At 35.8% G+C, this 17752-nt stretch overlaps 1 protein-coding gene across 4 annotated transcripts in view; it reads right to left on the bottom strand.

The window, feature by feature from the left end:
• Positions 1-1038: 1038 nt before the first annotated feature.
• Positions 1039-17752, bottom strand: part of CCSER1 (coiled-coil serine rich protein 1) — a 1297084-nt gene continuing 1280370 nt past the window's right edge. For all 4 annotated transcript variants that reach the window (XM_082391649.1, XM_082391651.1, XM_082391652.1 and 1 more), the window contains one exon: positions 1039-5466. In XM_082391649.1, coding sequence (XP_082247775.1) covers positions 4981-5466 — 486 coding nt within the window. In that variant the 3' untranslated portion in view covers positions 1039-4980. The remainder of the gene's footprint in view (positions 5467-17752) is intronic.

Raw genomic sequence — 17752 nt, 5'->3', positions numbered from 1 at the left:
ACATACATGCTGTGTGTCCCTGGCAAATTACCTAACCTTTCTGATCTCATCTATGAAATGAGTAAAACAATAGCAAACTTACTAGGATGAAAATAAATGCTATGGACTGGACATTTGTGTTCCCCCAAAACATATGTTGAAGCCCTAACCCCAATGTGATGGAACATGGAGGTGGGGATTTTGGAAAGTAATTAGGTTTAGATGAGGGAGGGGCCCCATGATGGGATTAGCAACCTTATAAGACCACAGCTTGTTCATTCTCTGCCATGTGAGAAAACAGTGAGAAGAACAAAGCTACCTAAACCAGGAACTGAATCAGCTGGCACCTTTATCTTAGACTTTCAGCTTATAGAGCTGTGGAAAATAATCGTCTATTGTTTAAGCCATCCACTCTATGGTATTTTGTAACAGCAACCTGAGCTTACCAAAGCAATGAGGTAATGTTTGGAAAGGATAAGATGTGGAAGGCTCTTTTTCTTGAATTTTATGTTCAAGAGGAAAAGTATGTTTAGGTTAAAGTGGTGAAGTTAATGGGGCTAGATTGAAAGTTCTCTAAAAGGAACCATGATATCCCCCATTCTAGATTAGTTAGGTAGATGAAACCCACTTTGTATTAGTAAGAATTTTCATTGTCTTAATTTCTACGGGAAAAATTTCAGATCTGAAATAGGGTGAACTGCCTTCATTCTTTTCCACAGATAACACACCTGGAAAATGAGATCTCTGACATATTTTGGGGCTACACTACTTGGTACTGAGCAAGTGGGTTCTGAGCAAGAGCAAATTTATTGTCAATAAATAGTTGGTGGATATGTTTGTGGTTCTGTTGGTGAAAGAACTTGGCACAGATTGAGATTTGAAGAATAAAAATTTGGCAATGCTAATGTATATTGTTAGAGAAGAGGGCTTCTTTGTTTAGTTGGTTGATAGTTGGCTGTTTGCTCTTACACTACAGTGCAATTCAACTTTTTGTAAGAACCCAACTAGTTTATATTTTCTATCATCCCTGCCATGTGTATAGATATAGTCTAGTGTTGGCATGACAAAATTAGCACGTGGAAAAAGAACTAGAAAAAAGAGTTTAAATTCCAGGAGGAGTAAATTACCAAAGAAATATTATGTGTGATTGAATTATTTCTTGGGGTAAAAAAAGAAAATATATAAAAAGGATTTGATAATAAAGCCTAAATAGAGTCAAGTTCCAGAATGCAATCAAAATCCTTAGAATAAATGAATCAGTACTATATTTAAATGGATGTATCACCAGGGAAAAGCCTCCGGCTGTGGGGAATGTGATTCAGGGATAAGAATGGCAATCACAGACAGCACCTCTACAGGCATCCCCCTTTCTTTTTCCACGTTGATCTACAGGTGGTTTAATGGAGTTGTAAGTGCTGTTTTGAAGCACTTCCTACTTCTATAGGTATTTGGAATATAAAGTTCTAAAAGTGGAAAAGTAGAACAAAATTTAGACTATAAGACTATAGCCAGTATTCCAAGTTACCCACTATAGTGGGTTACTTACTACTTCTTAATAATGAGAAAGGCGATAATGAATGTCACCATTCAATAAACTCCTACTATTCCATCAGCAACTAAGTTACTAAGAAAGGTCTTGGAGGACTAGTGGAATATGATCATTTATCTTGATCATTTACCTTATCCTTAAATACATGATAATAAAAAGAAAATATTAACTCTTTTTAGTGGAAGTGTTATCTCTGTTAAACACACACAAGGTAAACAAAACAAAATGTGAAATTTTCTTTGAATTCAATTAATTACTTTGAATTCAGTAACACTCAGAAAATTAATGACAATAGGCTAGGTTGAAATCTTGGGAAATACAAGGTGTAAAACACAGGTCATAAACCCACATTGATTAAGAAAATCTTGGTAAGCATTTTAAGTAAGTGTGGGCATGTCTACAAATGTTTATTGTTGACTAGTGGCTGGCTAGTTTATTTATATCTCAATCAATAAATAACAAAAACAACTTGACTGATATGTGGCCCTAGGTCCTTACCCTGAGCATATTGATATTGGTAGATTCACACCTTTAGCACTGCAGCTACAGTTTCATGGTGTCATTTGCACAAGGACTATGGTGCTCCAAAGAAGAAAAAAATAGTTTGGAGAGAGAATAATTTTGCTGTGACTCTGTTAGCATATAAAATTATTTGAAAAAAAATCAATGACTTCATAGAAATACAGTTGCATGTTCCAATAATTACAAAAATGAGAACAGTTTATTTCAGGTGGAAACAGCTTTTCCTTAAGGAATATCTCTTCTTAAGTGTCCTTTAAAACACGTTCTAAATTCAGAAAAGAAGATTTGCAGCAGAAATTTTACAGAGTTACTTAGGCTTAGCTACACATACACATGCACAGAAGAAACAGGAAGGGAAAGAAAAGACAACTGCTTCCATCAGAAAAACAAGCACTTTTTCCCCCTGGTGTCATGTCTTTGGATATGTACCGCCTTGGAGAAATGTATAAATCATTTTTATACATGGAACTGTCTTAGAAAACTAGAGATTTTAGTACAAAGAAATCAATTTGCTGAAAGAATGCCCACATGAGTACTCTATATACACAAGAGGAACTTACAAAGAACCCCTGTTTTACAGTTACTGATGTATATTAGCATAGTGGGCTTACACCTTCTCCAGGCCTGAGTTACACTTAGTATTACAAATAATATTATAACAATGCTGAAAATACTGATACAAAACAGCTTTAAGATGATATTTCCAAAAAATACCCCTCCTTTTAAAATTGAACTGTTTAACCCAGGTTTTCTTTTTGAATGTTTCAGCTTTAAAAAACATTTTTCAAGAAAATACTAGCATTTAAAACATCTCTTAAAATGTCTATTAAATGACAGATTTTCTTAAATAGATTATTTTTTACAAAGTATAATTCAAAAGTCTATCTTCCAGAAAAGCAAAACTATAAGCTCCAAAAGTCCAAATCAAAAACATTATTTGTGATACATAGTTCTTCCATATCCTGGGAAAAAATCCTTGATTATTTTACCGTTCTGATTTATTTACAGACTTCAAATACTCTAGTAACACACACCAACTTTTAGGACAAATGAAGCTGAATTCCACAATTAATAATCATAATTTTTCTATCATTTCTTAAACACCATCCAGCCCAAAATGTCTGCATGAATATTGTTAACTTCTAAAGTATAGTGGGAATTTTAGAGAGCAGTCTCATTAAGCCAAGCAAATTGCAGTGTGCATTATTCTCTTTTGGCAGAATTACAAACACACAAAAAAAGAAAACATTTGGCAAACATTTGTCTTGATGCACATGTGTTTTCCTTTGGAAAACCGAAATTACAAATCCAGCATATCCACTAAACTCTTTACTCTTATCAATTCTAATCAAAGTTTGAAAAGTGGTTAAAGTTTAATAGTTAAAGCTAGTGGGGGGGATATCTAATGGCTTTTCCCCAAAGCATAGAGCTCAAATGCACTTTTGCTTTAGGAGATGCATTTCACACATAGCTTTAATTTAAGCAGGTTAGTCAGATGCCATGCTAAAACTGCTATCTCAGTTTCCCTTTATTCATTTCATGGATTCTGTCAGAGAGCACAAGGGAAACAGATCATGCAGTAGGTATGACAATTTCAATTTGCATGGAGTATGCCTAATATGGATTCAGTTATTAGCTTTTATCTTTGTATAAGAAAACTGCAGCCCGGATTCCTACTGGTCATTTTTAAATTATTTATTTATTTCTATGGCTGCATACAGCTCTATTATTCATTAAACATAAAGGAATTATTTCGCTCACGTGCACTTATGTATAAAACATATTAGGCCTTGTGTGTTAAAGAGAAATATTTGCCATCAAACGAGTTAAGTATTCCTGTTAGAGATTTATTTCTGAGATCAAATTGCCAAAGTTTACATATATTTTACTTTTTCCTCTAAATCTAGATGACTGAAAAGTCAAAATAGTGTAAACTGGGCTACCAAGAGACTGACTTTCTCTTCCTCAATTCATCATGTAGAGTAATTGGTATGGGTTAATGTATATGAAGCAAAATTGGACACACATTAAAAAAAGAAGTGAAAAATTTAAAAATATAAGGAAAGTGAAGTAAAGTAACTTTCTTAGAATGTTCTATTCCTCAAATTTTTAAAAAATACGGTGATATAACCATGGCAGTGACTCAAAGAGTGTAGCATGTCATGCTTTACGCATCATTTGACAAAATTCAGGCAACATTACCACCTCACTGTGTTATGTCATAGTACTTCAACATCAATAGCAAAAACTAAAAGCAAAATTTTTCGATGATCAGAGCTGTCATTCTCTATTTGGCTAGCAATTACTCAGTCTGAAATCCTTTGTGAACTAGTGTGAACTAAACACTTAGAGGATAAAAGAAATACCATTTTCCCCCTTAATCGTGTGGCAAGATAAGCTTGACTGTATGTAATAGAGAGACAAACGCCATCTCTAGGTTATATGCAAGCAAGCTTCATTCTTCAAATAAATACACCACCAAATACAAGACTTTAAAACCCCTCTTTTCTCTTTCTATTAACTATGTAATTTAAAATTCCTTACAATCCCTTTATCTATTTATTCTGCACATCTATTTTCACAGTAACACCATTAAGTGAACAGAGTGCTATTTGATATTACCTTCTGAAACTTCAATGCATATCAGTGACTGATAAAGATAAAAGATAAATAAATTATGGCCTGTATATAAACCAGCAAGATGGTCTCATTTATTATACATATATATAATAAAGTCTCCAAAAGCTATTAAACCTAATTCAATTAACATGCTTGAACCCTCATTCTTAAAAAAAAAAAAAAAGTAAAATTCTTTGTTTATAACTAAAAATAAAAAGTAATAAAAAAATACATGAAAATTTAAACATGAGCTATGCACGAGAAACACTAACCGTCTTATCCTACCCAGAGACAGGAATAGGGTGATTTAATTACCCATCCTGCTGGCCTAGAGCCTGCAGCTCAGTTGTGTGTAAATTGTGATGGAGGAAAACATTCTTTCTGCTGTACATGTGTAAAGAGATTGGCCCTCTTGGCGGTTGTCCAAACCTGCCTGTAAAGGTTGAATGCTGTCGGGCCACAGCAGCTTGGTCCTTTGGTTTCTCTGAGAATGTGGAAAGCCCTTCGGTCTTAGCTATTGGTTTCAGAGAGTTCTGTCCTACAGTGGCCCGTAAATTCTGGGTGACCTCTGACGTGAGGGTTTCATAAGTTCCTCTGGAGTGTTTGATAACTTCCACTAGTTCCTTGTCCTTCAAAAAATTGCTTAAACATAGACCGGAGAGCTGACAGGTCTTGCTTTTGTAGGGGCTTGTCTGGTCCGCTGCTGAGTATCTAAAACGGTCCTCGGTGGGAGTATGCATTGCTTTTCTGTCCCTTGTGCTGAGACTTTGGCTCACAATTCGATTTCGATATGTAGCCTGAGGTAAAGACATGGAAAAGAAAAGAGGTCTTTAAAAAATATGTTCATAGCACACACACCAGAGCGTTGCTTTCGCATTTGTGTCCAAGACCGTAAGTTTTCAACAAGGCTTAAAAAATATCAATAGAATTTTCTCTTTTCCATGAGATTGTATTTCCCAGTGCAATTCTACTGGAAAGAGTGGTTAAATGAATAATTTACTCTAAAAGGCATTTATTAAAATACTTTTTTAAAGAGCAGTTTTAAGTTGGCAACAAAATTGAGAGGAAGGTACAGAAATTTCTCGTAGACCTTCTGCCTCCACACATTCATAGCCTCCCTCATTAGCAACATTACTCGACAGAATGGTGTTACTTTTTACCCGGGATGAACCTATGCTGACACATCATAATCACCCAAAGTCCACAGCTTACCTTAGGGTTCACTCTTGGAGTTCTACATTCTATGGGTTTGGACACACTTAATAATGACATTTATCCATTATTATATCGTCATACAGAGTATTTTCACTACCCTAAAAATCCCCTGTGTTCTGCCTACCCATCTCTCCCCTCCTCTCCCCACCACTGGCAACTACTGTCTCCATAGTTTTGCCTTTTCAGAGTGTCATAGAGTTGGACTCATACAGTATGTAGTATTTTCAGGTTGGCCTCTTTCACTTAGTAATATGCATTTCAGGTTTCTTGATGTCTTTTCATGGCTTGATAGCTCATTTCTTTTCAGAGTTGAATTAAAAGGCATTTTGAAATGTGTTTATCTAATTTCCTAAGTTTGCATTCTATAATTTTCTCTGAGAATACATGTTATTTTAATAAGTAATGAACATCTATATATGAATCTATACATTTTTGTTGGATTTAATATGCCATATTTACTTGAGTGTATGCTCAGAGAGTTTTAGAATGATCAATATCATGATTTGTGTCAGCAAAGTGGTAACCTAGAAATTTAAGGAACTAAAAAAGAAGTCACTCCAGTGACCTACAGAGAACAATAGGGCACTTAAAAGAAATTTCAGCATTTAGACTTTTGGATGAACTTTATTAATCAAAACCAGGTCTATGAGTATAGGCCCATCTGCTTTCTCACAAAAAGTTTATACTCTAATGACAGGAGCAAGACATAGCTTATTGAATCATGTTGCGGAGGAAGCAAAGATTACAAACTGGTACCAGAATTCCTCTTGAAGAGAGCACTGGCTTGGTTTAGAAAAATACATTGAGATAGAAACTAACTAGTTGGCTTATTGCTCTGGTGGCAAAAAACAAAGGATTTATTGTTGTTACAAAGAAGGAGGAAAAAAGGGAAGAGAAAGAGGTAAGAGAGAGGAGAATAGAGCACATGGCAGTAGGCTAGTACAAAATGTGCTGAAGGGCCAATGAAAATTTCTGTGTACCTGACATCTAAATGGCATAGTTTTTAAATGCCCAACTTTTCATTGTTTGTTCCCTAGAAAACCATTTCTCCAAACCTGGTCTCTACTTTGAGCCCTAATTTACTTATCCGGCATCATCACTTTGACTAATTAACATTCCTAATCTGACATAAAACAAAACCAAAAAAACAAACTTGATTTTGACTCTGCAACCTATTCTTCCCCAAATACCCTCCTTCTCACGAATGGTACCACTATCAGGCCAACATCTATAAATCACCTTTGCTTTCTCTTTTTCCTCATACACCTTTAAATCAAGTCCTTGCTGATGTACTGCAAATAGGCAACATCAAGTCGTCTACTTCTCCTATCTCCAATCTAAACCTCCTGACCCGATTCTCTGGTACATATTAAGCATTTGATAAATATTTGCTGAAAAATAGCTTATCTGCTTGAGATAATATATTTATTGAGTATGTATTATATGCCAAGCATTTTTCTAATGCCCTTACTTATCCCTCACAAGAGTCTCTTGAGGTAGCTTCTATTAGTCCCATTACACAGACTAGAAAACAGAAGCACAGTGAGTTTGTACTCTACAGACAGTGTAAGATAGACAGTCTGCTTGATTAACCACCGATTCATTCTTCCTCCCAGTATTCCCATGGGAATATTTCTAAAATGTATCACATTCTTCTAAAATAAAGTACATGCAGAACCATACTGTAACTTAAATTGAGGCTTCAAGATTATCATTACTGAGATGAATATCCCCAATCTTCTGTAAAACTAAGTTCTATTAGGGGATATCTTTAGTGTCTTTATACTCAGTGACTTCAGATTGAGATGTTTTGCTAACCATGTCTTTTCTTTCTTTCTTTAAATTGTCTTAATGTCTGTAGTAAGCTGTCATTCTAGTTTTTAATTTGTGCTTACTTATATCAGACCGTCTCCATTACTTCTAATTTGCCATTTTAACTCTTCCCTTGATTTGCGGTAGAGATAGTAAGGCTGGTTACCTGTTTGTATGAAAGAAGCATTGTATGACTTACAGAAGGTGTTTCAGGGACTTTCTTGGGAGTAAAAGAAATAAGCTAGCTATTTGGACCTACTTAGAAATGTGAGATTTTATTTTCTTTTCATCTTTGTGACTTTACTTCTATAAGATGCTTACTTAACTGTTGAATCAGTTATTGAAAGATCCTCAAACACTGTGCCTAATATCACATCCAAATGTCAGAAACATCATGGGTATAAAATACTCTGAGAAAAAAATTTGTTTCAGAACAAAAGAGCCATTGGTAAATTCATCATGATAATAAACCTTTCTATTCTATTTATATACATGCTGCCTAGAAAAGCTGAGGAGATGAGTGGAAACTTCATTTCTGTTACTTTAACGTTAGATTTGGGGAAATGTTCATCATTTTCTTTATGCGATCATTTTAACCCTCCTGGGATATTACATTAAATTGAATATACAGTTTTAATAAGACATATTGAAAGGGATCAAATGACTCAATCCCACAGGCAGACTCAGTGTTCTCTGGTATAACATCTGATCCTACAAGGTACATATGCATCTACTATAAAAAGAAACAAAATGAAATGATCTATTTTTTTTAAAAAAATGCATATTTAAATCGCCCATTCCTGTTTGTTCAGCATAGTTTGCTTTTAACATCTTAGACTTTTCTTTTTTTTTTTTTTTTTTAGTTCTTTGTGATGTTCACCATTAAGTCTAGGGCTCATAGTATACATGGGTGATTGCATAGCACATGGGGCTAATGGCATGGATTTGGGGTCAGACAAATAAAGGTTCCTTTGCTGATTTGATAAATATTTATTGACCTCTACTGAGAGCAAGGTGATATATTATGTGATAGGAAATAGTATTGTTCATAAGAGAACCAGCTCTTGCATTTAGGCAGCTTGAGGTCTAGTGAGAGAATCAACCAGAATCAGACAATTTCTAGCTAAGTGACCATGGCAAGTTACTTACCCTTCCCAAATCTCCAATTTCCTCATCTGGGAAAGGAAGATTTACATTCATACCTGTATCTACATACAGGGTTATAGTTAAGACTTAATGAACTACTGTGTATAAAATGCCTAATATTATACCTGAGGAATAGTTATCTTGATGAGCAACAGTAAGTATAGTAATAAAATAAAGTGAATACACCTAGAAGTTTCTCTGATAGATGCTTGCTTCATCCTTTAGAAGTTAAACCACTTTGAATACTTCTATCTCAACTTAAAAAAGCAAAGTAATTTACTCCAGAATACTTGAGTAATTTTACATTTATTTTTATGGTTTGGTTCCCTAGAACAGATTCTGAGACAAATATCTGAGACAATAAACAAAGTTTACTAGAGTGTATTCTCAAGTCAACACCCATGGGGTAATGAAGAAAGCAGTGTCTGGCAGAGGGAGAAGTTAAACTCTATGCAATTGAACTATCTATCGCAGATAATCACACAGGGAAAGCTGAAGCTGGGATGATCCCTCAGAGTTGTCCCCAAATTAGGCAAGTGGTTGGGAGCCTTATACTCATATCAACAAGTTATTCAACAAATATCTGGGAAGGGGGTGTAACCATGAATGAATAGACTTTTTTTTTTTTTTTTGTAAAGGAACTTACTTGAATGCTATCAGCTGCCAACTTTTTTACCAACTGGGAAAATGAAGGTTTTAGTTGTGAAGATGTGTGTGTGTGTGTGTGAGTGTGTGTGTGTGTGTGTGATTGCGGTGGGGGAGGAGAGAACTTGGGAGCACACCACAGCATCTGCTACACTCATTATCCTACTTATGTACCTAATATATGATGGGATAATTTGGCATAATGGAAAGAACACTGAACCTTGGGCCAAAGACTCTAATCTTGTCTGTGCTGCTATCAAACTGGGTGAACTTTGATGAAGAAGTTAATTTCTCTGGGCTTCATTATGAGCCTATTGAAAGAGATGAGAAAAATAGAAGATAAAAATTAGATCTTGAAGAAACTCTAACATTTATTCAATTATCTTCCAGTTCTAAAAGTCTACATTTAAATATATATTTAATTCTATATAGACAAACCTAGGAAAGATCCCTTTGATTCAAAATATAAAAATATATTTTTGCATATATATATATATATATATATATATATATACACACAATTTGTATTTGGTTGCAATGGTCCAGAGGGAAATAATTTTTTCATCATGCTGCTAGTTGACGTTAACTCCTTCTGAAGCTCTTGAGATCACTTCCCCAGAGGGAATTTTCAGTGCATATACCTAGCCACGTCTTTCTCAAAGCTGGAATTAAATTTCCACAAGCTAATATAATTATGTTAGTTTTTAGACAATTTAGTTGTCAAACAGTTATTTTATTACCTATCCTTTGGGTTCCTAGTAGAAGATGAATGGATGGCAAATTTAGTGATTAATCAGTCAAAACTGAAGATTATAATAAAATCAGTTCTTTACTTCCCTATAATTTTTTTCCTCTCATTTCTTCACTGGAGTATATAATCTACATTTCATTGAATTCAAGATGAATGATTTTAAAACACATTATTATTTTACATACCACTAAGAAAGAAAAAACAAACAAAACTTATGATGCTAATTAAAAACAAATAAAAACCACATTCCTTCCTTACTAGTGGTGTGACCCATTCATCAGTCACACCAGCCTCTCGTTTGAATTTCTTCTGTCTTCACTTCCCTTTCTTAGGTTTGATAGTCTTTTTGCATTTGTCTCAATGATACAGCTTCATGTACGTGTGAGTATATTCCTTCTTTTGATTTCATAAAGCATTTGGTTTTTAATTTAGAAGAGAGTATGGAATTGAAGGCAATGCAAGTACAAATTTTTTTTCATTAATATCAAAGTTATACTCTTTCTTTCTTTCCTTGGCTTTCCATATACAAAATAACATTTGCTACAATACCAAATCATAGTAAAAGCTTTTTGAAAATATTCTTATTGGTAACTCACCACATGTTGTGCTAATACTGCATATAACTCAATCAAAGAAAGGACAATATGAAACTATGATAAAATCCACACATAGCAATGTAAACTCCACTGCAACTGCAACACGGTTGAAAACATTGATTGTAAGATTTATCCTGATTTTAGGGGTTTTATTACATTTAAAAATTGTCTTATATCTGATGCAGAGAATATATACAGTAATCATGCCAATATGCATAGCCCAATTTTCATTAAGGCAGGGTGACATGATAGAATTAATGAGGAGGGGAGCAATGTTTCAATCACTGATTAATGAATTTCATAATGTTTTCCTGAACTTCATTTCATGTGTGTGAACTATACTGGTAATTGCCAAAAATGTTATCAGGCAACAACTTCCTAGCTTCTTATATAGATTAAAATTTAGCACATGATTTGTTATTTTATTTGATTTTAAGATATATTTTTCTGCAATGTTCTCCACTTAACCAAAAATAGTATTGTTTTACAACTAGAATTGTTCCTAAAGGAAAAGAAATACTTGAAGCAATTTCCAATAGCTAGTAGAAAAAAATGGTATTACATTAGAAAAATGGCTAATATTAAATAGTATTTTAACAAATTATAAAGATTACTGAAAATAACATTATAATTTGAATTTAAATAAGAGATGTATATGAAATTATGTTAAAGTGAGCCAGAATTATCAGGAGAAGCTAAATAGTAACTCTTGGGTAATTCATACTGAGAAGAAACATGCCTCCTGAATAAGGTTTATGGTTTCTTACTAATGAGCCTCTAGATCAAGTAAGTAAAACATAAAATGCAGAATACTGTATGTTTTATGTTCAAGAATAGACACTTTGACCCATACTTACTTCTACACCCAAGCCAACTAAAATAGAAGTTTCATAAGGGCAGGGACATTGCCTGTCTTGTTTAACGCTGAATCCACTCCTCCCAATAGTACCTGGCATTTACCAGTAGCTCCTTAATATTTATATAGTCCAGAAAAGAATCCACTACCATGTTTTTTTCCCTTACTGATATAGCTTATCTAACATGATATGTTCTTTCTCTTGACATTTTTCTCTCATTGATGAGTTGATTACTTTGATCTATATGGATTGATATACTAGCTGGATCTTTTTTTTTTTTTCACACACACACACTGAATTTTATTTTTACAAGAGGTAAATAAACTGACACCAAGCATTGTAAATGGATGACCACAACAAAAGCAACAATGATTGCAACTACCAAACACGAAACACACTCATACTATGTCATAATATTGACATCCAGTCCAGTAATCCTCCACTGTAACAGCTCCTTTACTTTGCAGTGAAAATTGATTTGTATATGTTTTGCCTCTGAGTCCTTGTGGGAATTTTATTTTTTTTAATTCAAACAGAAAGTCACAAAAATTATAATTATCCTCATCACTTGACTCAGTCCCATGTAATTAATTTTTTTTTCATCTTGATCTTTTGTTAGCACTTTTATGAATTCATCAGTTTTCCATTAGAGTTCTGAAAATGCTTATTCATTCAGTTCAGCAGTACAGTTACCAGAAACTGGTACTTGTCAGAGTCTTTCCATGAATTCCTTGAAGATGAAACCCTTTTATAGGAACATATTTGCAAAAGCATCAGAGTACACCCAGAACTGTCTGTAAATAACAAAAGACTTAAAAATGACCATGGTTAAAGATTTGATGAAAGTTCATAATAATGCAATTGACAAGGAAATTTAGTTATTTCTGAGATACATATTTTAAAGTAATAACTAGAATTATGATTTCTAACATTATACCAGAACATATAAGATTTTTAAAATTTTCATGTAATGTCTGAAACAATTATATTAACATATTTCCATACAAATAACCCAAAGAAAGTTTAGTATTAGTTGTTTTTTTTTTGTTTGGTTTTTTATACTGCAGGTACTTATTAGTCATCAATTTTATACACATCGGTGTATACATGTCAATCCCAATCGCCCAATTCAGCACACCACCATCCCCACCACACCACGGTTTTCCCCCCTTGGTGTCCATACATTTGTTCTCTACATCTGTGTCTCAACTTCTGCCCTGCAAACCGGTTCACCTGTACCATTTTTCTAGGTTCCACATACATGCGTTAATATACAATATTTGTTTTTCTCTTTCTGACTTACTTCACTCTGTATGACAGTCTCTAGATCCATCCACGTCTCAACAAATGACTCAATTTCGTTCCTTTTTATGGCTGAGTAATATTCCAGTGTATATATGTACCACAACTTTTTTATCCATTCGCCTGTCGATGGGCATTTAGGTTGCTTCCATGACCTGGCTATTGTAAATAGTGCTGCAGTGAACATTGGGGTGCATGTGTCTTTTGAATTATGGTTTTCTCTGGGTATATGCCCAGTAGTGGGATTGCTGGATCATATGGTAATTCTATTTTTAGTTTTTTAAGGAACCTCTATACTGTTCTCCATAGTGGTTATATCAATTTACATTCCCACCAACAGTGCAAGATGGTTCCCTTTTCTCCACACCCTCTCCAGCATTTGTTGTTTGTAGATTTTCTGATGATGCCCATTCTAACTGGTGTGAGGTGATACCTCATTGTAGTTTTGACTTGCATTTCTCTAATAATTAGTGATGTTGAGCATCTTTTCATGTGCTTCTTGGCCACCTCTATGTCTTCTTTGGAGAAATGTCTATTTAGGTCTTCTGCCCATTTTTGGATTAGGTTGTTTGTTTCTTTAATATTGAGCTGCATGAGCTGTTTATATATTTTGGAGATTAATCCTTTGTCCATTGATTTGTTTGCAAATATTTTCTCCCATTCTGAGGGTTGTCTTTTCATCTTGTTTATGGTTTCCTTTGCTGTGCAAAAGCTTTGAAGTTTCATTAGGTCCCATTTGTTTATTTTTGTTTTTATTTCCATTACTCTAGGAGGTGGATCAAAAAAGATCTTGCTGTGATTTATGTCAAAGAGTGTTCTTCCTATGTTTTCCTCTAAGAGTTTTATAGTGTCCGGTCTTACATTTAGGTTTCAAATCCATTTTGAGTTTATTTTCGTGTATGGTGTTAGGGAGTGTTCTAATTTCATTCTTTTACATGTAGCTGCCCAGTTTTCCCAGCACCACTTATTGAAGAGACTGTCTTTTCTCCATTGTATATCTTTGCCTCCTTTGTCATAGATTAGTTGACCGTAGGTGTGTGGGTTGATCTCTGGGCTTTCTATCTGGTTCCATTGATCTATGTTTCTGTTTTTGTGCCAGTACCATATTGTCTTGATTACTGTAGCTTTGTAGTATAGTCTGAAGTCAGGGAGTCTGATTCCTCCAGCTCCGTTTTTTTGCCTCAAGACTGCTTTGGCTATTCGGGGTCTTTTGTGTCTCCATACAAATTTTAAGATTTTTTGTTCTAGTTCTGTAAAAAATGCCATTGGTAATTTGATAGTGATTGCATTGAACCTGTAGATTGCTTTGGGTAGTATAGTTATTTTCACAATATTGATTTATTTCTGCTCTGGTCTTTATGATTTCTTTCCTTCTGTTAACTTTGGGTTTTGTTTTTTCTTCTTTCTCTAGTTCCTTTAGGTGTAAGGTTAGATTGTACTTGAGATTTTTCTTGTTTCTTGAGGTAGGCTTGTATAGCTATAAACTTCCCTCTTAGAACTGCTTTTGCTGTATCCCATAGGTTTTGGATCATCGTGTTTTCATTGTCATTTGTCTCTAGGTATTTTTTGATTTCCTCTTCGAATTCTTCAGTGATCTCTTGGTTATTTAGTAACATACTAAACGTGTTTAGCCTCCATGTATTTGTTTTTTTTATGATTTTTTTCCCTGTAATTCATTTCTAATCTCATAGCCTTGTGGTCAGAAAAGATGCTTGATATGATTTCAATTTTCTTAAATTTACTGAGGCTTGATTTGTGACCCAAGATGTGATCTATCCTGGAGAATGTTCCGTGCGCACTTGAGAAGAAAGTGTAATCTGCTGTTTTTGGATGGAATGCCCTATAAATATCAATTAAATCTATCTGGTCTATTGTGTCATTTAAAGCTTCTGTTTCCTTATTTATTTTCATTTTGGATGATCTGTCCATTGGCGTAAGTGAGGTGTTAAAGTCCCCCACTATTACTATGTTACTGTCGATTTCCTCTTTTATAGCTGTTAGCAGTTGCCTTATGTATTGAGGTGCTCCTACGTTGGTTGCATATATATTTATAATTGTTATATCTTCTTCTTAGATTGATCCCTTCATCATTATGTAGTGTCCTTCCTTGTCTCTTGTAACATTCTTTATTTTCAAGTCTATTTTATCTGATATGAGTATAGCTACTCCAGCTTTCTTTTGATTTCCATTTGCATGGAATATCTTTTTCCATCCCCTCACTTTCAGTCTGTATGTGTCCCTAGGTCTGAAGTGGGTCTCTTGTAGACAGCATATAGATGGGTCTTGTTTTTGTATCCATTCAGCAAGCCTGTGTCTTTTGGTTGGAGCATTTAATCCATTCACGTTTAAGGTAATTATCGATATTTATGTTCCTATGACTATTTTCTTAATTGTTTTGGGTTTGTTTTTGTAGGTCCTTTCCTTCTCTTGTGTTTCCCACTTAGAGAATTTCCTTTAGCATTTGTTGTAGAGCTGGTTTGGTGGTGCTGAATTCTCTTAGCTTTTTTTTTTTTTTTTTTTTTTTTTTAAAGATGAGCTGGGGGAAGGTGGAGGGAGAGGTTTTTTTTTTTTTTTTTTTTTTTACTTTATTTATTTTATTTATTTTTTTATGACTGTGTTGGGTCTCTTGGTTTTCGTGTGAGGGCTTTCTCCAGTTGTGGCAAGTGGGGGCCACTCTTCATCGTGGTGCGGGGGCCGCTCTTCATCGCGGTGCGTGGGCCTTTCACTATCGCGGCCCCTCCCATTGCGGGGCACAGGCTCCAGACATGCAGGCTCAGTAGTTGTGGCTCATGGGCCCAGTTGCTCTGCGGCATGTGGGATCCTCCCAGACCAGGGCTCGAACCCGTGTCCCCTGCATTAGCAGGCAGATTCTCAACCACTGCACCACCAGGGAAGCCCCTCTCTTAGCTTTTGCTTCTCTGTAAAGCTTTTGATTTCTCCATCAAATCTGAATGAGATCCTTGCTGGGTAGAGTAATCTTGGTTGTAGGTTCTTCCCTTTTATCACTTTAAGTTTATCATGCCACTCCCTTCTGGCTTGTAGAGCTTCTGCTGAGAAATCAGCTGTTAACCTTATGGGAGTTCCCTTATATATTATTTTTCATTTTTCCCTTGCTGCTTTCAATAATTTTTCTTTTTCTTTACTTTTTGCAAATTTGATTACTATGTGTCTTGGCGTGTTTCTCCTTGGGTTTATCCTGTATGGGGCTCTCTGTGCTTCCTGGACTTGGGTGGCTATTTCCTTTCCCATGTTAGGGAAGTTTTCAACTATAATCTCTTCAAATATTTTCCCTGGTCCTTTCTCTCTCTCTTCTCCTTCTGGGACCCCTATAATGTGAATGTGGTTGTGTTTAATGTTGTGCCAGAAGTCTCATAGGCTGTCTTAATTTCTTTTCCTTCTTTTTTCTTTACTCTGTTCTGCAGCAGTGAATTCCACCATTCTGTCTTCCAGATCACTTATCCGTTCTTCTGCCTCAGTTATTCTGCTATGGATTCCTTCTAGTGTATTTTTTATTTCAGTTATTGTATTGTTCATCTCTGTTTGTTTGTTCTTTAATTCTTCTAGGTCTTTGTTAAACATTTCTTGCATCTTCTCGATCTTTGCCTCCATTATTTTTCCGAGGTCCTGGATCATCTTCACTATCATTATTCTGAATTCTTTTTCTGGAAGGTTGCCTATCTCCACTTCATTACATTGTTTTTCTGGGGTTTTATCTTGTTCCTTCATCTGTTACATAGCCCTCTGCCTTTTCATCTTGTCTGTCTGTCTGTGAATGTGGTTTTTGTTCCACAGGCTGCAGGATTGTAGTTCTTCTTGCTTCTGCTGTCTGCCCTCTGGTGGATGAGCTATCTAAGAGGCTTGATGGGAGGGACTGGTAGTGGGTAGAGCTGACTGTTGCTCTGTTGGGCAGAGCTCAGTAAAACTTTAATCCACTTGAATGTTGATGGGTGGAGCTGGGTTCCCTCTCTGTTGGTTGTTTAGCCTGAGGAAACCCAACACTGGAGCCTACCTGGGCTCTTTGGTGGGGCTAATGACAGACTCTGGGAGGGCTCACGCCAAGGAATACTTCCCAGAACTTCTGCTGCCAGTGTCCTTGTCCCTACGGTGAGCCACAGCCCCCCCCCCCCCCCACCTCTGCAGGAGACTCTCCAACACTAGCGGGTAGGTCTGGTTCAGTCTCTCCTGGGGTCACTGCTCCTTCCCCTGTGTCCCGATGCGCACACTACTTTGTGTGTGTGCCCTCCAAGCATGGAGTCTCTGTTTCCCCCAGTCCTGTCGAAGTCCTGCAATCAATTTCCACTATGCTTCAATGTCTGATTCTCTAGGAATTCCTCCTCCTGTTGCCGGACCCCCAGGTTGGGAAGCCTGCCGTGGGGCTCAGAACCTTCACTCCAGTGGGTGGACTTCTGTGGTATAAGTGTTCTCCAGTCTGTGAGTCACCCACCCAGCAGTTATGGGATTTGATTTTACTGTGATTGCGCCCCTCCTACCGTCTCATTGTGGCTTCTCCTTTGTCTTTGGATGTGGGGTATCTTTTTTGGTGAGTTCCAGTGTCTTCCTGTCGATGATTGTCCAGCAGCTAGTTGTGATTCTGGTGTTCTCGTAAGAGGGAGTGAGAGCACATCCTTCTACTCCACCATCTTGGTTCCTCTCCCTACCTGGATCTTAAACTACCAAGCACTGGACATGTATATTTTGCTTTCATTCTTGAAAGCAGTGGGGAATGTCAACTTTACAGGGATGTTTTTGAAGCTTCAAC

Source organism: Balaenoptera borealis (genome assembly GCF_965194805.1).
Source record: "Balaenoptera borealis genome assembly, chromosome: 4".
NCBI classification, from domain to species: domain Eukaryota; kingdom Metazoa; phylum Chordata; class Mammalia; order Artiodactyla; family Balaenopteridae; genus Balaenoptera; species Balaenoptera borealis.
Note: the sequence above shows the minus strand (reverse complement) of the source record. Positions and strands in the feature narration are given on the sequence as shown.